The 25,452-nt window shown below is 44.8% G+C and overlaps 1 protein-coding gene across 1 annotated transcript in view; it reads left to right on the top strand.

The window, feature by feature from the left end:
* LOC310865260 (protocadherin-15-like) overlaps window positions 1-23,488 on the top strand; it is a gene marked incomplete at both ends in the record, with an annotated part of 422,228 nt that extends 398,740 nt beyond the window's left edge. The window contains 5 exons of the mRNA XM_083774285.1: window positions 110-1,660; window positions 19,608-19,707; window positions 20,187-22,054; window positions 22,488-22,500; window positions 22,823-23,488. Of these exons, the coding sequence (XP_083630411.1) occupies window positions 110-1,660; window positions 19,608-19,707; window positions 20,187-22,054; window positions 22,488-22,500; window positions 22,823-23,488 (4,198 nt within the window). The remainder of the gene's footprint in view (window positions 1-109; window positions 1,661-19,607; window positions 19,708-20,186; window positions 22,055-22,487; window positions 22,501-22,822) is intronic.
* Between the last annotated feature and the right edge of the window lie 1,964 nt (window positions 23,489-25,452).

Here is a 25,452-nt window from a genome sequence, read left to right as displayed (position 1 = left end):
GCTTTCCTCCCCCCTTTTAAACCTTCGACTCTTCCTCCGTTTCAAAGTCTTTTCTTTTTCCTTTGTTTTCCACCTCCGTCTCTTTCCCACCCGGTGGCGTCCCATATAGGGTTAAAAAGTCTATCATTGAGGCGGCTGATCGTCAGAGGCATCTGGGCACATTTGCCTGTCGCGCCCTCGCAGCCCGAGGCAACGGAGGAGTGCTGCGCGGAAACCCTCCCCGCTCCGAGAGCAACGTGACCACCCTGACGGACCAGCGGCCGCTGACCACGCATAACCCCGTCTACGACGACGACGACGGCGGCGGCGGCCCCCTCGCCGCCTTGCTGCCCGACAGAAAGACGGGCGCCTCCCCCCAGAGTCCCACCACCGCGCACGGCGGCGGCTACGAGGCGCTCCAGAGACAGGCTCTCATGGACCCGGCCGAGTGGGAGATGCGGCTGCTCCTGGCGGCCGCCGAGAGGGGAGGCGACGAGGGGGACGAGGAGCCGGAGGAGGGGGCCGGGGGGGCCAAGCTGTCGGTCCGCCAGCAGGCCAAGCAGTTCGAGCGGCAGGGCAGGCAGGACTGGAGCTCCACCTCGGAGGCCAGGCAGAGCTTCCGCGGGGGATCGTCCCCCGCGGACGGCGTGTTGGACACGCTGGAGGTCAGCTCGGAGGCCCTGCTCTCCCTCCTGGACTGTCCCTCCTACGGCCCCCTCTCCGCGGGAGGGGGCCGGGTCGTCATCACGCAGGAGGACTCCCCTCCGTACCCGGCCTCCCTGAAGCCCACCCCGCCCGTCCTCAGGAGGTTCAGCTCCAGCATCGCCAACTATGTGACGGCGGAGCCCCGCGACGTCACCGTGGAGATCATCCCGGACCCCCCCGACGGTCCCCCACCTCCTCCACCCCCTCAACGGCTCGCGCCGCCTCCTCCTCCTGCCTCCCACCTGCCCGTGACCACGCCCTCCCCTCCTCCCCCTCCTCCCACCAAGCGGGTCGCTCCCCCGCTTCCCCCTCCGCTCCCTCCCGCCACTCCTCCCGCAGGGGCCGATCCTGGGGCGGCGCGCCCCCCCGCCGTCCAGTTCGTCCCGACCTACCTGCCGCCCGCCTCCTCGCTCCGCCCCGTCTCGGCCCGCGCCGCCCGCCCCGCTCTCCCGACGGCCGGCGGCGGCGGCGAAGGCGACGAGCGAGGGGCAGGTGGGAAGAAGAGAGAGCTCAAGGGCATCCTGAAGAACATCAAGAACCTCGCCGAGCTGGAGAACGCCGTCGCCAACATGTGCAGCCAAGTGGACAAGAACAACAAGATTCCCAAGTTCGGCAAGGCGGCGCAAGTGAGCCAAAAATCGGAGCAGGTCGGGTCGGAACCTCGCGAGGACCAACGGAGTGAAACGCCAATCCCAGCCGACTGCGAACGGCAGAGCCTGACGACGAACCTAGACACTTCCGGGAACAGGATGAAATACGTGGACATGAACGGGAATGGAACGAACCACTTGAACGTGACCACGGAGCTCGAGAACACTACGAGCGGAATGAAACATCTGAACCTGAATGGGAACATAGAGACACACATGAGCGTGACCGCAGAGGCGGAGGAGCACTGTGGCGTCAGTCAGCCGAACGCCAACGGGCTGAGTGACTCCGACGCCCACGAACTCAGCGAATACCTTAACTCTCATGAGTCAACTTTGTTCTGACTCACTTTCTCGCTTCTTTTTGTGACTCCACTTGGCTCTTTTCCACTGGGAAGAGTTAACCCAGAACCTCGCCATAACCTGAGGCTTTTTGCTCAGGAGCTGTTCTGTGATAACTTTTTATTTATGTTTCCATTATAACCAGAACCCACACACATCATTCAAAAATAATATTTTACTTAGTTTTGGGCTCCCAAAACTCGGGTTTATTTCCAGTTCCTGAGTAGGATGTCCGATTCCTTAACGGTTCTCTTTAACGATTCCTAGAAGGGCTTCCAAATATCTCTGAGCGTGTACAAATGTCCATTTGGTTCCATTTGTACACGCTCAGAGTTCTCTTTGGTCCTTGAAATGATAACGTTTGGGAGTCCCTGGTATTGTAATTGTATAATAGATGTGAAGTCCACATAACCAGCTCCGACATTTTGATAAAAAAAGAAACTATTCCAGAAACGATTCCAAATGTGATGGAACCGATTCCTGGTTCCTCCGTGTTGGATCTGGTTCCCCCCGATTCCGGATCCCAACCCAAATTAGGTTTTGAGAACCGTATCTGAGCAGAGCGTAGTGTATGGAAATAAACCCACAACCTGTGAAATAAGGTTTCACTTACTGTACAGTAGTTCTCGCAGTGGAAAAGAGCCATAATACTCTGTGTGTCGTGCATGTCTTTCATTTCTTCATGCCTCATTTCAACACCGTGTGTGTGTGTGTGTGTGTGTGTGTGTGTGTGTGTGTGTGTGTGTGTGTGTGTGTCTTTTCTTCCTGTTTTGTACATGTAAACTATTGATTTTCTTTCTTCTTTTTTACACAATCAATAGTGTGTTCTACATCTTGGAAGCAAGATGGACATTTTAAGCTATTGATTTTCTATTGGTTTTAGCCTTTCTGTTTTTACTTATCTTGTGACCGTAGTAATTTAAATTGAAATTACGTATCCTGTTCTTAGTCTTGTGTTATAATAGAAAGTTTGTATAAAATATATGATGCTCCTTCTCTATGTCTTCATAGGAATAAATAATCAATTACCTCTGCAATTAGATACTTGCTGGTCAAACAGCGTTCAATCAGATACTTATGTCTGTTCTTCGGTTAGCATATGAGGTTATTTCAATTAATAACTCATTCATAATTAATAGGAGATTCATGGTTTACACAAAACTGCCACATTCAGGTCGGAGAGGATAATGTAGTGAGCCCAACAAGAGAGCCCAGGGACTTTGTTAACCAATCATAATTATGTTTTCTATTTTCAATTATCTAAAGAAGAGATTAATGGTTTACACATAAAACAACCTCATTCATGTCTAGAGAGCTTAGGGACTTTGTTACCAAACCATGTGTTTTAATTTTTTTAAGATAGTCTTTGCTTAGTGACGAGATGTTGGGACTCAAGTAGGAGATGCAAATGTATTATGTAAGGGATACTGCACTGGAAACAGAAAACACACAACTTACTTGCTCCCAGAGCATGGCCCCACTTACAGTATACCACAACTACAGTAACTTCTCCACACATTCACGCACGCACATACACACACACACAGACACACACACACACACACACACACACACACACACACACACACACACACACACACACACACACACACACACACCCATGTTTCTCAGTCATTCATTCACCGTAGCTACAGTTAATTAGTGCCTTTGTCACTAATTATGGTAAGATGGTACAGTATGGTATGTGTGCAACTGTGCATTGATATGGTTTGTGAACTAACTGCACATCTCCATCTGCTCAGAAAATGATCACTTGCATTTTTGGGTCATTGGGTCATTACATTGAAAACATATACAAGCTTTAAACAAGCTTGTTTGCGGCACTGTTTGCGGTGAAAAATGTAGTTTAGGGAAGCAATGGCGTAGGTGGTGCATCATGTTTCAGTGCCGTGGTACAGCATATCATAATCGCATACAATCATGACCTTTTGCCTCACATTGCAGAATCAACCAATGCTTTCTTTGCTTCTTGTGATGCAAGCTTTTCTTTTTTTAATCACCGTTTCTCTGCTGACATCTCTGTTAACATAATATCATGAAAGAAATATTGAAAGACGCCTACACACAAAATGGAATAATGAATACAGTTTTGCATGCCGTTCACGAGAGGTCAACCACCGTTTGGAAGAATTGCCTTCTGAAAGTTGTTGCAATAGTTCACCTGCTATTGCAAGTTACAATTCAGGCATTTAGCACACACTCTAATCCATCCAGAGTGACTTTATTGAACTCTAGTCAATAAACAAGGTAAGTAAGTAAGTAATCACTTCAATTGAGTGAGAGAAGCATGCAGCAATACACCATGAGACCCGCGGTGTCTGACAGGTGTCTGACAGATCCCTAGTGGATCTGTCTAAACAACACACCATGAGACCAGGTGTCTGACACATCCCTAGTGGACCTGTCTAAACAACGTTCTATTTAAAACACATTCCGTACATTTGAAAGCATTCCAAAGCAAATCTAAGAATAACAAACTAGTAGCATGAGAAGTAATTATGTCTGTATAGTAGCCACATTAATTAATGTTGGTTAATCGCCAGCATCAATCAAAAGAAAGGTATCAAGGGGTAGTGAGTGAGAGAGAAATGCTTTCAATACCATTGGACATTTTTATTGAACGGGGCGTAAGTTTTGGGTTTTGTTTATGATGTTATTGTTGATGTCTACAAGCTCGGCACGACTCGAGCTTGTAGCTCAGGGTTGTAAGATAGGCTAGATAGGCTATTTTTGGTGAATGCTGGTGGTTAAACCCCAAGTATATATTTTTGGTCTGTCTTAATGGAAACAAATAATTATGACAGTATACTATAGTATTATTACCAGTAAGACTCAGATCCGCCTGGGTGACAGCAGACTGCTGGGCGACCACTGTCGCTTTGGCATGGGGGGGTCAGATCAACATATAGAATGTATTCTGTACTGGCCATCTATGGAGCGTACAGGGTTTGATGAGGTCAGATCAACATATTGGAATGTCAGAATAGGAAGGACGGGTGGGGATGGATCAACATATAGAATGTCAGATCTAAGGGAGATCTAAGGGTCAGATGGTAGAGTTGCCCGGCTCCATATATGGAGATAAACACAAGCCGTGTAGGAATTAGTGTAGCATCTATGGGTCTCCATGATGTCACGTGATGTCACGAGATGTCACGAGGCATGACCATATATGAAGGTGTGATGTCATGAGGCGTGAACATATATGGAGACGTGATGTCACGAGATGTCATGAGGCATGACCATATGTGAACATATATGGAGACGTGATGTCACAACTGCCATTGAATGTTTTTTAATTTTCGTTTTTTCATGTCATATGAAAGCAGGGAATCATAGCTTCAAATTGACATATTGGTTGTTCAGTTTGACCCACCAGTTTGAGTAATGTCTTGCAGAAAACAGCAAGATGAGAAAACAGGCTTGAAAGGTTCACTTCTGTGGTCTCTAACATTACACCTAGCTACATGTTTAAGCATGTATTAGTGTGGTTTATAACCAGACTCTTGTAATTGTGACACTTTATTATTCCACTTAACCTTGAGTAAGACAAAGTTTGGCGCACTACTTGTCCCACAGTTTTGCCATATACTTGAGCCATATGTCAAATTGACCGGAGAAATCGGGAATCGTGTGCTTGTGTTTTGCTAAGATAAATGTTGTATAGTTTCATTGATATGAATTTATTAGTGAATTAAAATTTCCCATTGACATGAATGGGAAAATGCAAAAATTCACACTCAAGTATTTTTTCCTCTGAGACTTTAATCACTATAGTTACACAACTTGGAGGAAAAATTCATACTTATCATTAAATTTATTTAACCTATAAGTTTATAATTTTATCGGTCGGCCTCATGGTGGCGCTATAACTTTACGTTTTGGCTTATAACTCTTGAACCGTAGGTCGTAAAATCGCCCATTTCCGCCATGATATATTTTCGGCCATTTTGAATTTTGTCCAAAACACACTTTTTGCTTTTCGCAAAATGTATTTTCTCCAAATCTCACAAAAATCTGTACACGTGATCTCTGGACCTTTCCGATGAAAACTCGAACGGCGGAACTTCGATAGTGCGTATCGTTCGGCCGTAATCGTCATCCGAAGTTAGTGGGAGGGGCCCATTTTACAAAAAATGCCGCAAATCACGAACGGAATGTCCAATCCATCCCAAGTTCAAGGGTGGTTCAATCAACCAAGTTCTAAAAGCAATTCCATTTTCATCCATAGGGGGCGCCGCAGATGCGAGAAATGTAACAGTTTGTCGCAAAAACATGAATTTTGGGGGTTAAATCCCCTCCCAATTACTTACGCATGATCACAGGGGTGACGCGACATTGTAATTGGCTGTCAACATTAGTGGGAGGGGCATATGTAAGCCACTGCGGCAACCACACTACACTACTTATCTATTTCAGCTCTGACACTTATTTCAGACATGCTGTAGTATGTGAAGAGTCTGCCTGTATTATTAACTCAATCTGGTCACATATGGAGGCGTGGGTGACCAACTGACTGACGGACGGAAGATGTAAATTCCATAGTGAATGTGACCTACGGTCGCTATTATTGCGACCGCAGGTCGCAGTTACTGTGGAATCTTGCATTTCCCGTGTGTCACAACAGGCAAGCCCCCAGGTCATTGTGACATCACCTGACATCAGCCACCATATTTGGTGCCCAGGTCATCGTGACATCATCAGGGATGGATACACCCTGATGTCATAGTAAATGCGACCTTAAGCCCATACTGGAGATACCTGATGACATCAATATTGGCCAGCAACTGACCTCAGACCTCAGATCTCCATATATGGATATATGTCAGAATATTCCATATGTTGATCCTTCCCCATCCATCCGTCCTTTCCGATGTCTCCTTTTTTACTTTAAATACCTGTCCATTCAAACTCTAGACGGGCCTGCCCCAAAGTTATTAGTGCAGCCGCGCCCGGCGAAAACTAGAGTTCTCAACAGGCCCACCTGTCCATTCACACTCTAGACGGACCTGCCCCAAAGTTATTAGTGCAGCGGCAGCTGGCAAAAAAATAATAGAGTTCTTAACAGGCCCGGAAATTAAGGCCCGGCCCTACCTGGGTCCTCATCAAACCCTGTACACTCAAGAGAATGTCCCCGCTACCACCCTTAGATCTCCACATACTGTATGGATATGTTGATATGGCCTCATCAAGCCCTGTACACTCAAGACACGCTCCATATATGGCCAGTACAGAATTCATTCCATGTTGATCTGACCCCCCATGCCAAAGCTCCAGCGCTCGCCCAGCAGTCTGCTGTCAACGAGGCGGTTGCGTGCACGTGACCTCGGTCGCTTCTCGCCCTCAGGCGTCTTAATGGTTACTGTTGTTATTATCTTCAACTGGTGTCGATCTTCCAAGAGAGATTTTGCGCTCTCATTAGAAGGCGGGTGTAATAAATGCCAAATAGCCAGTGTCAATACTGCAATATAGAAATACTTTGTTAAAGTTAAAGTCCGGAATTCAAAATATACTTGAGTAAACAAAATCTAAAAGCACTCATTGTGCAGAATGTCCCATTTTAAGTTTCCAAATGGCCCAAATGTTTATAGGGGCTGAAGTGGTTAATGAATGTTTTGTAATTATAATCAAAGACTAGCAACTAAAGTTTTAAAATAAATAAATGTAGACCACGCTGTGCTCTGAATGTTCAAAGACCATGGCTTTATTTTACAGCAGCATTTTAAAAGCTGTATTAAAGATGAGCTCTAGGGAGAGAACAGGCATGCTTTTTTTTTTTTTTTCCTAGCTTCTGGAAGCTGATAACATTTTAAAAGGTGATTTGCATAGAGATTACATTGAAATAAAAAGCAAATGAGCTTTTCTTGGTGCAAATGTGGCTTAATCAGACCAGTGTGTGTCCGGCGGAAACCTCGTATGAATCTGATCTCAGGTCAGAATGGCTTAAGGCAGCCTTTGGGCCAGTGGGCCTTATAGCCCACCTCCCTGGCCCACACAGATTAGTAATGTTTGATTCATCCTGCATTCTCCCCTGCGGCCTGTGGCCAGATCGAACCTCTCCTCTGCTAATGCTGCATTCTGTGTTCTCCGGCCGTGCACGGCTGCAACGTACGGTCTCCCCTTAGCCTGGCGCAGCCACACTTAATTCACCCGCCCCTATTGCATATGCATATGCCCCGAGGTAGCCCAGCCCAGCGCAGTGGTATATTGGTATCGCAGCTAGTCTCCCCTGGTGAAAGGCCAAGCCAGCTCACACGCTGTTTTCTCTATAAACCTAAAAGGGAACCGTCAGACTCTGATGGTTATTCTTCATTTTCTTAACCCCCTGCAATGACATTGATTTGAGGCCAGGCCATTTTAATTGCTCCGCTTTTTCTCCAGTGTACATTTTGAACCTGGTTGTCAAGATTAACATTTTGAAGGAGGCAGTTTATTTGTAATGCTGCGTTCAACGCTGGCTGCTGCAAAACTACATAGGTCAGCATGTTTAACTTAAGTAAGTCAAAGTAATTTATCAAATAAATTTAAAAATAACTTTGGGAAAGTGTCGCTTTACAACACTTTGCAATTATTTGAGAGCTTGTGGAGAGCGCTATTTCATGGTCATGATGTTTTGAAATAATGTTTTGCCTAACTAATTACTAAATGTAGGTGAGTATAAGTAAAAGTATTGCAAATTGGAAATATTCCAGTAAAGTAAAATAATAGCCTACCTCAACATTGTAAATACAGTACTTGAGTAAATGTACTTTTAACCCAAGCCTTTCCATTCATTACTATAGGCCTTTGGAGTGTTTGTTCAATTACAGGGGTCCCGCCTCTCCCATTACTTTCCTGAACAGAAAAGGAGGCTTATCAATTTCATCCAACCACGAGAGAGAACCCATTCATCATCTTCAATTTTCGTAGTGTTACATTTTTTTTTGTTGCTGCTCATTGTTTGTTTTGTCTCATCACGTCCAATTTCATTTGGAAATTGGAAAATGTATTGTTTTCTGTAACAATACGTAACTCCAGTAACAAGCTAGAGAGAAAGGGGGCCTTTTGCTGAGAAAGCACTCTATTCTGTAGTAATGACTACCCTGAGAATATGGAACTAAATTATTTAACATTTATTTTATTCGGAACAAAACAAGATCACTTACACTTACAGGTCTCTGTCGAGTGGAAACCAAAACTGTCCAAAACTGTTACTTTTCAGGATTCAAATAAAGAAATAGCAAAAGTAGCAGATCTGCAAGCTCAACGTGTGGATCTGCTACTTTTGCTGCTAGCTGTGTGGCGCTGTAGTGTGATTAAATAGGGCGTTAATTTACGAAAAAAGAGGAAAAAATGAAGTTAGTTTGTCGACATATGAGGTTTCTGCCCGACAGCAACGACTAGCATCATAGCACCATGATGTAAAATAATAGTGTACAAATTGTGATAGATGAGGATACTGTCAATCTTTCATTGATTTTACTGTGTGTGTGTGTGTGTGTGTGTGTGTGTGTGTGTGTGTGTGTGTGTGTGTGTGTGTGTGTGTGTGTGTGTGTGTGTGTGTGTGTGTGTGTGTGTGTGTGTGTGTGTGTGTGTGAGAGATAGAGAGAGAGAGGGCTCATCCATTTCAGTGAAGTCAGTAATTGGTTTCATTGTAATTGGTTGTCCCAACGTCCATCCCATCACCCCCTGGTGGGCCAACCTACCCATGGACGGTGTCCACTGGAGACCTAGTATGTTCCGCGAAAATGCAACGACAAAAAAGTACCTGTGTTATACAGTATAGACGAAATCCACGGCAGGGTGCCCTGGGCGCAGCCATTACTGAGGTGTTCCAGATTTACACCTCAGCACTGATTAGCTACACCTGGCCCACAGGGCACTGCTCCGTGGATTCGTCTAAGGTGGATCCAATGTAGTTGTTAATTTAGGTCGCATTCACACCAGAAAGCTTTACTGCGATTAAAACGAATCCTGCTACACATTGTCCGGAAAGTGCGCTTCGTTTCGCTTGGCAGGTGTGAATTTAGGCTCAATCGAATCCTAATGCGCACCAAAGAACCGCATTCTACTCCGCCGAAAAGAAAACGGGGTTTCACTTCGCTTCAAAACTCACTGCAGGTGTGAATGCAATCGCATTAACCCATTCTGACCGGGCACCCATTTTGGTGTTAGCATCATGTTATGCTTTATCTATTGAAAAATAGCAGATCTACAAGCTCATATCGCGCCACCGAGTGGCGCGATACGAGCTTGTAGGTCTGCCATTTTTGAAAAATCGACATTTTTAGAATCTGATCTCAGGTCAGAATGGGTTCATCAGACCAGTGTGTGTCCAGTGGAAAACCTCGTATGAATCTGATCTCAGGTCAGAATGGGTTAAACATAGGGAGTGAGCGTACCGTTGTGGGATGACGAAGTTGGTTTTTGGCACACGAGAAGGAAGGAGAAGGCATTTATTACACAGCGACGCGTAAAGATGTCCCTGTCCCGTGGACACACGTGGTCTACCGTCTTAACCCATTCTGACCTGAGATCAGATTCATACGAGGTTTCCACTGGACACACGCTGGTCTGACGAACCCATTCTGACCTGAGATCAGATTCTAAAAATGTCACAGTCGTTCTTCGATTTTTCAAAAATAGCAGACCTACAAGCTCGTATCGCGCCACTCGGTGGCGCGATATGAGCTTGTAGATCTGCTATTTTTCAATAGCTAAAGCACGACATGATGCCGACACCAAAATGGGTGCCCGGTCAGAATGGTTTAATGACGAGATAGAAGCCCAGTATGGCCAGACCATCATAGGCATAAATGCTGAAGGTTACACACGCGAACAATGCAGTGTACAGGATATAGCTAACCTGACGCTGCCAGATGGGGGGCGGTATTGGGTAACCATGTTCCCCAACACAGCTTCCATCTGGGATCTCTCAGGGAGTTCAGCTAACACCGATCCGTTCCGTACCGAACCAATCAGCGTGAGCTAAGGGCGGGATATGTGCGAAACCGGATGTGAAGCTATATAGACACGTCAATATGATTGGTTGTGTTTGCACGCCCACACGGTGATAGACAGACGGTCCCATCCAATCATCTACCAAGTATCTTGAAAAAAAGGAACAGCCCCGTCATCGAATTTGCTTCCGAGATCCCAGATCCCAATAAGCTTATGAAACAAATTTGTGTAGCAAGCTTCTTGGATCCGGCAGCGTCAGGTTAGGATATAGCAAGAGAATGGAGGCGATTAGGTTTCATCGCACATTTGCACATTGTTGCAGTTTGCATAAAGTGTTTGCGCTCGTAGTACAGAGTTAGATAAAAGTGGTATGTGTGTTTGTGTAGACAGTATGGCTACTCCTTTTAACCTACCAGGTTAATTTAATGTATGTAGGCTTTAGTAGGGTAGGGTAGCCGCTACTAAACAAGTTGGTAAAGTTGTAGACATCTGCACGCACGCACACACGCACGCACGCACGCGTCCATTAGAATCGAGTCTACCGAATTAGAGGCGTGAATGCGACCTTAGTCACCAGCTCTTGTGACTACTTTTCATTGCTTTCGAAATCTCTCAAAATGTACAATGTGTGGCCGTTCAACGCGACGTGACTTCGTGGATCGACTATTTGCATTGCCTTTTGTGACGTCACTGTACAATTTACAATTTAGGCATTTAGCAGACGCTCTTAATCCAGAGCGACTTACATTTAAGCAAGAACAAAAGCATGGGAATACATCACATAAAAGCATTTATCATGAAACATGCGTAAGCTAAGAAAGTAACAGTGGAATATCTATATAAGAAAACGGGGTTTCACTTCGCTTCAAAACAAATTGTGATTTGGATCTGTCAAAGTGATAAAGTAGGGCATTCATTTACAAAAAACTAAAATGCACATACAAAATGAAATAAGATACAAGGTTCTCTGCCCGACAACAACAACAGCGCCACGGCGCCTGTCTGTGCAACTGGGTCCCATTTGTCTTACAGCGGCTGGTAGAAAGTGCATACGCCCAGCCGGAGGGCCCAGGTCGTCAATCAAGACCCCCACCCACTACTCCCTCCCCATCGCCCACCACTTAGCAGCCGGGGCAGGATTGGAGTGGTGGTCTAGTGGTCATACATGTAACATGGGGCTCTCTGCCCTGTGCGGCTGCTCCGTGGCCCATAATAATGGATTAGACCTCCAGAGGGAAGCTCACATCATTGCTTGGTCGTATGTCTCTGTCGGGTGGAAACCTCATATGTCAAAAGAAAAATACTTTTCGGGACTCAAAAGCAGCAGATCGACGAACATGAATTTGCACCGCTTTACTACAGATCTACTGTAGTAGATCTGCTATTTTGTATGCTTTTGTGTGACGTTGTATAGTATGATTAAGTTAGGCCATTAAAATATGGAGACGAGAGCTTTCTGCCCGACAGCGGCGATGCATCTGAATGTGAGACATGCTCATTACTCACAATGCTTCACTGACGGGCTACAGGTGTACACCGGTGAACCCAGACGCGGCGGGCCAGGCCGCTCCATTAAGACGCTATAGCTCTTCATTGGCTTGTACTGTACGTATGAATGAATGCATGCAGTGCCATTAGAACAACATGGCCCAGTGTTTTGGTTGTTTAGGGCAGTGGCGTTCCAATCGAAAAGGAAGAAGGAAAATGCTAATCAAATCCAGATGGTGGAGACCAACACAATAGGCTACGTTGAAAACTTTGTAAACATTATGAAAATTGCAAAAATATAATCGTTCGGGTGAAAATCAACCATGTTTAGTGTTCTAGGGTTAAAGACATTTTGCAAGGTTATTCGGGGGTATGGGAAAGTTTGAGCTCTCCCGTTTAAGGTGACTTGTGAGTTTTATGAGATTTACTTATAATGTGCCCTCAGGTAAAAAAAAAAAAGGGTGGATGTGCTTGTTTTTGTACGTTAATGTCACACTGTGCAGCCTGAAACAACTCGGCATTGTTGTCCTATCGGTTAAAGACATTTTGCAAGGTTATTTGAGGGTATGGGAAAGTTTGAGCTCTCCCGTTTAAGGTGACTAAAAAAAAGGGTGAAAGTGCTTGTTTTTGTACGTTAATGGCACATTGTGTGCAGCCTGAAACAACTCAGCATTGTTGTCCGATAAGAACTCTGCCGCAGTCAGTCAGTAATGTGTTCGTGAATTGTTGGCGTGGCCCGATGTTGTCAAGAGAGAAATGACTGTTGATACGTCTATACAAACACTGTGATTACTTTCCCCCCCCCCGTTCTCCCTAAGCTAGCATTTTTCTGTTTGGAGGAGATAATAGAAAAGAAATAGCCTTTCCCCAAATGATAAAAAAATAAAATAAAAAAAGTGACCTTGAGCAGTTTCTTGAAAATGAAACGCCCAGTAGTCTTTGTTTTATATATATACATTATGACAGTAAAAGGGAAATGTCATTGGTCAGCAGAATATATATAGATTATTACTGTAGGAGTTGTTGTTTTTTAATCCATTCATTATATTGTTTTGTTTGTTTTTTTCTCTCTCCCCGGCCGTCACACAGGAGGCGAGGCTATGGCAGACCGGTAAGCACTCTTATTGTCATTTTCTCGCATTGTTGTTATTGTTTGTATAATCTCTGCCGTCGGGGCAGAAACCTCATATGTCCATTTACGATATGAAAACAATTTTTTCAATGTTTTTTGCCACTACTTTGTCAACAGTGTCGCTCAAAACCAAAAAGTAGTGAAATTAACAGATCTACAAGGTCACGACGTTGATGCGTTGTGAGCTTGTAGATCTTTTTTAGTTAACCCATTCTGACCGGGAACCCATTTTGGTGTCGGCATCATGTTATGCTTTAGCTATTTAAAAATAGCAGATCTACAAGCTCATATCGCGCCACCGAGTGGCGCGATACGAGCTTGTAGGTCTGCTATTTTTTGAAAAATCGAAGAGCGACTGACATTTTTAGAATCTGATCTCAGGTCAGAATGGGTTCATCAGACCAGTGTGTGTCCGGCGGAAACCTCGTATGAATCTGATCTCAGGTCAGGAATTTTCTGAAAAGTAAACAGTTTTGGACATACAAGGTTTCTTGCCCGACAGAGATGATAGTGTTTCTGTTCATCTTGTGCCAACCGAGGCGTTTTGTCACCGTCGGTTGCAGCCTTGACACTGCTTGTTCTCTATTATTGTTATCTATACTGTACAACACTTGCTTGATGGGAAAAAACAAAAAAAATGAATAAAACAGAAAGAAATCAAGATGAGATCTCTCGAGGTAACACTTCTGGCACTGACATTTACAGTTTGCATTTTGGGCCCAATCTTCTTCCTGTCGAGTAGATTAGATAAGAGTCTGCAGTAAGCACTTTGTTCGTCACGCTGCACAGAATGAGAAAAAAAAACAAAAGAAAAAACATAATCGGGAAGAATATTCAAAAAGATGAAGCGACTATTTACTTCTGAATCGTGATTCAATAAAGCGGGAAAAAAGTGTGATGTTTATAATCGACGTGTTTCATCGTCGCCTTCGCTCGGCTGACCCCGTCGCGCCTCTCACTTTAGCACACCGATGGATATTTAATTACCTCATATGTTCTCTCATTTTTATCTTTTACTTGTTTTGCTTCCATTAACATTTCAAGCTTTTTCATTTCGTCGTATGAATTATTTCCGCTTTGGCTAACCTTGAAGAGAGCTGTGTTTTCTCTGCCTGTATAAATCTGTGATATGCAGAGTGGATATATGCGTGCTGTCTTTCTTTGTGTCGTCCTCATGGCCCTTTCTTTCATTCCCTTTCCTTTTTTCCTTTTTCCTCTTCTGTGCCGATCTCGAAGCAGCAGCTGCTGAGGCCATCTCTCCTGAGACCCGAGGTATAGAGACAGTATACTGCTTCTCTCCATTCGCAGGGGATGCAGTACTGATGCTGTATATAGCCTACTGTATCCTTAGGATGATAATAAAAAAAATAAAGTAACTGATCCTTATAATCACTCAAAGGGATAGTTGAAAAAGTAGCACATCTAAAAGCTTTTAAAGAGCTTTGAGATTGTCATTTTTGTTAGTTGCTTTTTGTACTTTTTGTATAGTTGACACACCGTTCAACAGGACAGAACGTGTTGTTATTATTTTACATGTTATTTGTTGTTGTTATTATATTCGGACACTGAAAACCGGGACAATTTGGTCAAGAATGTTGGAAAAACGGGACATTTTAGTGTTTTAACCCATTCTGAACGGGCACCCATTTTGGTGTCGGCATCATGTTATGCTTTAGCTATTTAAAAATAGCAGACCTACAAGCTCATATCGCGCCACCGAGTGGCGCGATACGAGCTTGTAGGTCTGCTATTTTTTGAAAAATCGAAGAACGACTGACATTTTTTAGAATCTGATCTCAGGTCAGAATGGGTTAATCAGACCAGTGTGTGTCCGGCGGAAACCTCGTATGAATCTGATCTCAGGTCAGAATGGGTTCAGAACCCGGGACACCTGGTCACTGTATACCTGCAGTATCCTACCTATCCTGTACCTTTATTCTGTCTGTCTGTCTGTCTGTCTGTCTCCCTCTCTCACACTCGTTTTTTTTCAATTATTCTTTTACACCTAGTAAGTGCTGATGTATTTCTCTTCTCTTTGAAATGCAGGAATATGACCCGGACCAGGACTACGACCAAGGATATTACGACCAAGGGTGAGCACTACACACACACACACACACACACACACCCATATGTCTCATCGGTCTTACTCCAGTCCAAACCAGGGAAACTATCGATCTCCATCGGCTCATTTATTACACGCCCATTAAGACCTATTATTCACCATGAACTCGCATTCTAATTTCTCAACGTTGAGATCCTTTTGGGGCTGGAAGCATTTAAAGGCAGATCTAAGAACGCAAGGCGAGTGAGTTCAATGAGATCAATGACTATGTTGGACGCCTGGTGGTGTTTTTTGGCTTAATGGATGGAGGCTGTGGTGGAAGAAGTATAGGTTTAAAACAAACAAAAGATATAGGCTATGCATATCGTCACTGTCTGACAGAAACCTCCTATCTCCATATTCTAACCATTTTGTGTTTTTTTTTTCTATTAACGCCCTACCTGTACTTGATGACACCACAGCGTCACACAAAAGTAGCAGATCTACAATCTCAAAATGAGCCGCTAAAGTGACACGTTTTGAGCTTGTTGATCTGCTACTTTTGCTATTTTTGAATTTGAATCATCTTTCAGTACAGTATACTGTAGCTACGTTATGATTCCAATATAGTCTGTACAATAGAGGATATGCACATGCATAACGTGAGTGGCAAATCGAGTGGCGATTGGCAACGCGAGTTTAACATCGTTTAATCTTAATGCAATCAGATAGGACTTTTTGGATGTATGGGCTATTAAGGCCAGAAAGTAGCTTTTGCCACTGAATAGGCATTCCCGCATAACTTCCAGGTATGATGGACATTTAGTTTTTTTACTCCAGTACAAAAATTAAACGCTTCTTCCAGCCCTGCTTAAATGGATAGAGGGCATTTTGGCTGGTATGTTCCGTGGCCCATATGGTCCATGGGAGTAGAAGCTGGAGCACAATGCCTAGCAGCTGCCGAGAAAGATTGTTATTCATTAAATGCTCCGGCGAGGTGGCAGCCATAGTGATATCCTATCTCCCACTCTGGAGAATTAAAAGGGGGTATTTCACTTTTAAAAACACTCACTCAAGTCATAGGAAATGCATGGCCCCCGCACACATTACAGGGACAATTCTACTTCGGCATGCTACATTCCCAGGAAGCGAAAGGGAGTAGTTTCTCTTGGATTAGAAACTGTCCACTCCACAGAGTCAGACATCCTCTGAGACGCAGATCCAGTAGACAGAGAATGGCGCCCATGTTGTAATGAGGCATTAGCGAGGGCCAATTATATGAAGTTGGAAAACGGGTGAAGTGGCCCTTTTAACAAAACGGAGCGCATGCAAGGCTGTAATAGATCTTGCCAGGCTCAAAACATGACAAACCTTACGACATACATTACAGGACTCGTTGAAGTGCCTTTAATTACCTCTCCGCGTACTCGTCGACTTACCCTCTCCTCATCCTCGCTAATGCTCATCTCCTCAATGGATGTAATGTGTGTGTGTGTGTGTGTGTGTGTGTGTGTGTGTGTGTGTGTGTGTGTGTGTGTGTGTGTGTGTGTGTGTGTGTGTGTGTGTGTGTGTGTGTGTGTGTGTGCATCGCTGGGCCCTTCATTTGCAACAGCATGTAATTGCATTTTGAAGACTCAGGTCGTGTTTGTCAGAAAGCCCACCCCGAAAGCCGCTATTTCTGCTGAGCGTGCTGCTATCACTTAAAACCTGGACTGCCTTTGAGCTGTTTCTATTTAAGGAGCAAAGCACGACTTAATAGCAGTTAATCTGTTTACACAGTGGTGGACAGTAACTCAATACGTTTTCTTGAGTATGTTCTTAAATGTAGCAAATAAACTACATTTTAAAAATGACTTGAGTATTTGTATTTGACTATGGATGCTGTATACTTTCACGCCACCACATTAACATTTCAAAGACAAATATTATCCTTTTGACTCCACTACATTTCTAGGAAGGATGGAAATAAATAATATATTACTGTATCATTAATGTACCACCCTGAGCCCTATTACAAATTGAGTGAAATTGGCACAGTTATAGAAGCTTACATTGCATTGCAAATGTTATACAGGAATGAATTGATGTGAAAAAATATGTACTTTGCAATTTGTACTTTTGAATACTTTACATATTTGTTTTAGAAGAAAGTAATCAAGTACTTACATTGAAGACCCTAACTGGAGCCCTCGTACAAGGTTTCTTCGACTATGCATGCACCTCTTGGTACCACAGCACCTCAAAGGCCCTGAAAACAAGGCTCCAGACCTCCCGAAACAAACTGGTCAGGCTCCTACTTGGCCTCACTCGCCGAACCCCTGCCCGCTTTGACAGGCTGGTCCACAAGATTCGATACACCACCAAGATACCCATGCACCTGTCTAAATATTTCCTTAATGTCAACAAAGTCCAAACCCACAACACCAGAGGGAGCTCAACAAACCATGTGCAACCCAGATTTGGCACAAACAAAGGACTAAATTAATTTCACTCCTATGCGACCAAAATGTGGAACGCCCTACCAAAGGTCAATAAGACATGCAAATCCCTTCACTCCTTCAAAACCGCTCTCAAAGGGCACCTACGGACGTCTGCAATTCAAAACTGGCCCCTGTAAAATCCGAATCCCCCACCCACCCCTTTTCCCCCTCACTGTATATGTTTTCCTCTCCCTTTTTTACCTCCTTTATGATGATGATTTCCTGTTTTTTGGCTATATAGAAGTGTATATTTGTACGTCTCTAAATGTTATGATGAATTGAACATGGTGGACCCTCTTGTAAACAAGCATAGTGCTTTATTGGCCGTCCACTCAGTTATATTGAGTTGTACTTGAAATGTACAACTCAAGTTGTACTCAAGTTGTACAAGTTTGACTGAGCAACTTTCCCTTGTAGTTGCAAAGTAATGTTTGATCAGGTATCTATACTTTTGACTCAAGTTCTGGGGGTTGAGTACTGGCTGTTAATCCAGCGACCATGAAGCCAGTGGTTCTCAAAGTGGGTCCTCCAGTTGGAGGCGCCCACTTGCCTGATGCCTGATGCCTCAGAACAGACAATGTTACAATCATGCTGATTGACAGTGATGGCCCAACATCACACCTCATGTTCAATATGTTGCTAATGATTCCCACGGTGGCTGCTTATTCTGCCATTCATCAACAGCAATGTAACGATTAGATAGATAGACTGGCCCTTATATGCTACCATTATGCATCATTCACTTTACTTTTGAATTGTGGCGAGCTTGCCAATGCAATGAAAGATTGCCAATGCAATCTTTCTAAATGCTAAATACACCATAATTTCTGTAATAGTGAAGTCCAATGTATTAGAATGTAATTAGTGCAGGCCACTGACTTGATTGAAAGTTGAGTGGGTTCAATGAATTTTGTCAAATTCTTTATAATGACTATCTAATATACAATTGAGAAGTTGTCAAGTGGCGAAAAAGATGTGCGCACTAGCCAATGAAAAGATGTGCGCATGTGGCGACAAGCCAATGAAAAACAGTGCTGTTGTGTGCTAAGCTAAATCATCATACAGAACAGTCAACACGGCATTGACCAGGGTTGCCACATTGACTGAGAGGGAAACAAGCAACCAGGTCTATGAAAATGTTAACAGGCCAGATAAAGGCCAGTTAACAGGCCAAAATAAATCTAGAATAAGCAACAATATTGCTGACTGTCAAACATCATTGTCCAATGTTGTTTTACAGCAGTGGTTCTCAAACATTTTCATGTCATGGACCACTAATATTCTATATGTATATATATTTATATATATATATATATATATATATATTATATATAATATATAATATATATATTTACTATATATACACACCGGTATATATACAGTGTACACAAACCGTATATCTAGGTGTGCCCCGAGATTTTTAGGCTATGAAAAGTGTGCCCTGGGACAAAAAAGGTTGAGTTAAGCGGTGCCCAAAAGGTAGATCACGATCTACCAGTAACGTCAGATCAGGGGTTTTGTCGGCCAGCGCCGGACAGCATAATCGGAGCAAATACCGGGCAGTGTGTATGAGCCATAACGTGTTGACTACACTACACTACACTAATAAGGACACATAATAACTAATAACCCATCCGTTACTACATGTGGAGTCAACTCCCGCAATTTCCTTCTTGCGCGGCAAAGTAACTCTGGGATGAGCGGCCGCAAAGCGGCCGCAAAATTCTAGTGAATTCATATATGTTTTTACGTTTCCCCAATTGTGCCATATAGTAAGAAATTGCTTTGTTGCATATCATGAGCTCATAACTCACTGTTGTCTCTCTCAGATACCCCGGCCAGTATGGCAGTCGCAGGAGGCTGATTCCTCCCATGTATGATGAGTACGGAGAGGTGATTATGGACGATGACTACTACTACGACCAAGAGGTACACAAATCAATCTGTAATTCCGCACACAATAATGTCAGTGATTGTACTGTATGCTAATATTGAACTGTATGCTGTATGTGACATGTGACTGTCTTTGAGCTATGGCTGAAACTACAGATCTTTTTTTTGCGATTATTGCTGTCGATTACCTTTTCGATTCATTGAACAATCGCTAAGGTCATTTTTGTATTTTAGAATTCTTCATATCTCAATGAATTGATGAATCACTTAAGCCTTATTTTTTAATTCGTTGTGAACAGTGAAAATAGCCGATCTACAAACTCACAGCGTGTGGCAATGCAACATTTTGTGAGCTTGTAGATAGCTATTTTCACTATTTATTTAAAAAAATACAGTTTATTTTACTTTTCGCCTATACAGATATGTCCGAAATAGGAATAGATTATTAATCAATTCTTTATTACATTATATTGATTAAATCTTTTGGTTCAATTAACTGTCACACCCCTACTTAGATGAGAGGAAGAGGAAGGGGTCGTGGCAGAGGTAGAGGTGGACCCAGGAGGGTAGGATTTAGAGACTTGCCGCCTGAAGACGAAATTGTGGCGGAGCCAGGCGAGCCTTCCAAGGCCGCCAAGAGGCTGAAGTCCGTCATGAAACTCAGCAAACTGCTGGCGGCCGGCAAGGTGGCAGTCCCCACTCCCACCGGCCGCTCTCCGTGGAAGAAAGCCAAGATGTTCAAGATGTTTGGCAAGTTGAAGGACGCCGATCAGGCCAAACTGATCGGTGCTCGCCTCACAGACGGCCAGGATGACGTGCCAGGTGGGCCGCCGGCCCTGGGCCCGATTGAGACCAAGTCTCCCCCCCGGAGCAGATTTGGGAAAGCTCTGAAGAAGATTTCCCTTCCAGCCACGTTCAAGCGGAGGAAGTCAGTAGGTAGTGAGGCGCCGTCTATTAGTGTAACCGAGAGTGAGCCGGAGAGCAAGGTGTCGAAAGACTCAGACGAAGAGTCAGAGAGAGGCAGCACTGATGGTCTAAAAGTTGACTTGGACCGGGATTTAGACAGAGAAAGCACCGTAGACTCAGAGGAAGAGCCTGACGAGGAGGACTCTGATGAAGAGGGCAAGTCCAAGTCTGGAGACGAATCAGAAAAAGAGTCCAAATCTGGAGACGAATCAGAAAAAGAGTCCAAATCTGGATCTGAGAAAGAGTCGGGAACCGAGTCCGGAACGGGCACAGCAACAGAGAAGGAATCGGGTACAGAGAAAGATTCCGATGATGAGAAAAGTGGTTCAGGCAGTGGAAGTGGGACGGGCAGCAAGAGCGGGAGTGGCAGTGGGAGTGGTTCAGGAAGTGAAAGTGGGAGTGGCAGTGGTTCAGGAAGTGAAAGTGGGAGTGGTTCAGGAAGTGGGAGTGGTTCAGGAAGTGGGAGTGGTTCAGGAAGTGGAAGTGGAAGTGGGAGTGGCAGCAAGAGTGGGAGTGGCAGCAAGAGTGGCAGTGGGAGTGGGAGTGGGAGTGGGAGTGGAAGTGGGAGTGGTTCAGGAAGTGGCAGTGGGAGTGGAAGTGGGAGTGGAAGTGGGAGTGGTTCAGGAAGTGGGAGTGGTTCAGGCAGTGGGAGTGAAAGTGGGAGTGGCAGCAAGAGTGGGAGTGGCAGCAAGAGTGGCAGTGGGAGTGGGAGTGGCAGTGGGAGTGGTTCAGGCAGTGGGAGTGGTTCAGGCAGTGGGAGTGAAAGTGGGAGTGGCAGCAAGAGTGAGAGTGGCAGCAAGAGTGAGAGTGGCAGCAAGAGTGGGAGTGGCAGCAATAGTGGGAGTGGCAGTGGGAGTGGGAGTGGCAGTGGAAGTGGGAGTGGCAGTGGCAGTGGGAGTGGAAGTGGTAGCGGTAGCGGCAGTGGTAGTGAGAGTGAAAGTGGTGCTGCTGGTGCAGCCTCTGGATCTGGCAGTGGGGGCAGCAAGGGCCAAGCATCTGGGTCCGAGGGAAGCGGTTCAGAGGACAGAGGCAGTGGCAGTGACAGTGGCAGTGGCGGTGGCAGTGGTAGTGGCGGTGGCGGTGGCAGTGGCAGTGGCAGTGGTAGTGGTGGTGGCAGTGGTAGTGGTAGTGGCGGTGGCAGTGGTAGTGGCGGTGGCGGTGGCAGTGGCAGTGGCAGTGGTAGTGGTGGTGGCAGTGGTAGTGGTAGTGGCGGTGGCAGTGGTAGTGGCAGCGCTGCTCAGTCCGGCAGTGACAGCCAAGTGTCTGAGGAGGGTTCAGCAGGGGAAGACTCTGAGGCGTCCAGCGATGTCAGCGATGAAGTGCCTCCCAGGAAGCCCGATCCAATGCCTGAGGACCCCTACTCCTATGACTATGGTGGACTGTCCCCCATCACTGAAGAGAACGAGGAGGATGCTGAGTCTGGCACCGAATTCTAAAGACATGGATGGTCGGCTGTGAAGTAAGACTGAAAGGAATCTTGCATGGGAGTGAAGGATTTTCTCTTTCTGAAGAACTGCGTGTGCCTCCTAAGAGTGTTTCGGATTGACCCTTACTCTCTCTTTCCCCTGGCAAAGCGAAGCTTTGAAGGTTCTACTTATGGTGTATGTCCGTCGTCTTTGAATTCTTATCTTTCGAGTGTGGATTTTGCTCTGTTTTTGTATATCATAGGGCTCTTGTTTCTGCTGTGATATTCTGCATGTTATAATTCTGCCCCATAATTCTATTTGCTGTGTTGTTTCTTCAGTGTTTGTTTTTTTGTGTGTTCTCAAAGGCAGTTTTTTTTACTACGAGGGGTAACCCTTAATGGAAACTTTACGTATTTATTTTGTTTACCTTTCCTTTATCACCAGAACCACCCGGACAGTACGTCATAAAAAATGCATATAAATAGTGTATAAATAGTAAATTTGCTGATTTACAAGCTCACACAATAGCCGATCTGTGAGCTTTATTTACCTATTTCCTATTAACTATTTACTCTAATTGTAAATTAGAGTAGTTCCCGGAACGCAGGATTAGTACCACCTCCCCAGGATCCAAATTAGGTTCTGAGAACCTTAAGTGAAACCGAGACATTTGGAAACAAATACGTTTCACGCAGCGGTTTGGCTAAGTCCTCGTAGTCCAAAAGAGCCAAACGTTATCACAGTATTTTATGAATTAATCCTGTATCTTTTCCCTCCAGGGTGGGAGAAAAAAGCGTATTAAGCTGGTGGTGGACAGAGAGTACGAGACCAGCTCCACCACGGAGGACGACAGCAGCACTGAGCCCCAGCAGCGAATGAACAGACTGTCTAACACCAACGTCAACAGTCACAGCACCGCCGTCAACGGGAACGTCTACCTCTCCCAGAACGGAACTATAGTCAGAACGAGGCGACTGCCGCACCCCAACAACCTCAAGGGAGGCTCTCCGTGTCGCCTGGGAAAGCAGTTTAAAAGATTGGACAAGCTAGGCGTGACTCTCGAGGAAACCCTCCCCGTTGACTGCATCGGGAGCACGGGAAATGGAACGGGAGACGAAACAGGAAGCGGAAGGGGCGGCACGTGCGTTTCCTCCGCCATCGTGGACATCAATCTCAACTCCCGGCCTTCCTGTGGCTCCCTGGGATCCGGCATCGCGGGTCTGAAAACTTTCGGCTCCAATAGGTCCAGTCCTGCCACGGCCTTGATTGACAGAAACGGCAGCAGTGGCCACTGTGGCGGTGGCGACGAGCGAGAGACTTCTGTGGCCAGTCTCAAAGACAGCAGGGAGACTCTGCAGTCGCACAGTGACAACACACTGTCGGACGAAGACGAGCTGTGGATGGGACCCTGGAACAGCCTGCACATACCAATGACAAAACTCTGACTGACCATGCTGGACGATAGTTTTTCATTCCTGTTTTAACATGTTTGCCATGCAATTTTGTTTTTGGTCGTTGTTTGTTTTTGTTTGTACTCTTATGCCTGTTATCAGCTAAGGCAGTACCAACCAAGGCATTATGACTACAATGCTCAGTATACTTTATATTACTGCTGGCCATTTTCCAAGTCATTGAGTGCATTTTTAATTTATTTCAATTTATTTTACAGCCAAAAGAAGAAATTATATTTGGATCTTCCACTGCAATAATTCAATGTACTCTTAGGTCCTTAGCTGCTAATGTAAAGCCTACAGCCTACAGTTAGGAGCATATTTTGGCTGCAATCAAGATTTTACAAGCTAAAGAAACATCTCTAAACATAAAGTCTTGTGGAACTCCTGCTGATCTAGAAAATATAATCCACACATTGCCTGATGCGATTAATGCAGCTCCATATACTGTGGTCTCACAAAAAAATCATCTCATCTCCAATTAGTTTAGAACGCAGCAGCCAGACTGTTAACAAAAAACAAAATAGAAAAGCACATTACATAACAGTTTTAGCCTCGCATACCGGTATAGAGAGTATGCACAGGCATGATTTTCCCATCAGGACACTGATGGGAGACTGAGTGGCAAAACATTGAGCAGCATGGAGTGTTGGAGTTTGGAAGCGCTCGTTGGAAATCACTCAACCGTCCTGCGTACCCATTTCTAAATGTCTGAATGTCACACAATGCAGGAGGCAGCAAAATGTTGTGTTATTAAAAACAAGCACTTCCAAACTCTGACACTCAAATGCAGGACATTTCTTGACAGAATAACGTTTCTATGGTGGATTTTTATGAAACTAAAACTTTGCAGATAGAAAGGGGATAATTCAAGCTTTTCGTACAGCTGCAATGTTGGTGAATTTAACATTGTTTAATGCAATCAGACAGGACTTTTCTGTTTGGATGAATGGGTTGTCTAGGCCAGAAAGTCGTTTTTTGCCACTCAGTGGGCGTTCCTGCATAACTTCCAGGTACGATGATGTCACGCGCATACCCTCTTTACATGGGCCTAACATGGCCCATCGGTCACCCAAAGGCCTTGCCAACTGTTGTTTGCGACACTGTCAACACAGCTGACATATGAACTGGTTTTGGCATCTTGCCACATGCCACACTAATTGAAAGCCCTGCGCCACGTTTATCCGTCCGCCTTCTCCTACCAAACCACTCCGTTTGCACACATCTCTCCATGCACAATGCCTTTCCGGACATAACACATACATGCATCCATGCATTTGCATGAAATACCATTGCGCAACATTTAACGGCGATGCAAATTACATCACATTATAGGCCACACACAGGGCGCAGCAGTACGGTACAGTATGGCACAGTGTGGTACAGTACGGTACAGTATTGTACAGGACAGTCTGCTACAGTACAGTCTGCTACAGTACAGTACAGTACGGTCAGTACAGTACGGTACAGTATTGTACAGTACGGTACGGTAAGGTACAGTCTGCTACAGTACAGTGCAGTACAATACTGTATGGTACAGTGTAGTACGGTACGGTACAGTATTGTACAGTACAGTATGGTACAATACGGGACGGTACAGTATGGTACAGTACAGTATGGTACGGTACAGACGTTATCATTTATTATATACATGGTGGAAGTATTCATAATTCATGTGGATGTGTTGGTGAAAGGAGCAGTTTGTGTGAGTGACAAGTGTCTGTCAGCATCTCCAAACCCAGCACAGCTCCACAACACACTACGGTAGAATGCACTCTTTGATTTTATGTTTACCAAACTTCATCAGGGTTTGAATTGCCGCTAACGCAAAACTAATCTGTAATCCTGTAATGTAACAAATTACTTTTTAATGGCAATAATCCCGTAACGTAACGGGTTACTTTTAAAACACTGGTCGGCCACCAGCTGGACCCTTTGACTTTGGATTTAACTGCCTG

This window comes from Protomyctophum parallelum (genome assembly GCF_964188405.1).
Source record: "Protomyctophum parallelum genome assembly, chromosome: 10".
NCBI classification, from domain to species: Eukaryota; Metazoa; Chordata; class Actinopteri; order Myctophiformes; family Myctophidae; genus Protomyctophum; species Protomyctophum parallelum.
The sequence above is the reverse complement of the archived record's forward strand: the minus strand, read 5'-3'. Positions and strand labels throughout refer to the sequence as shown.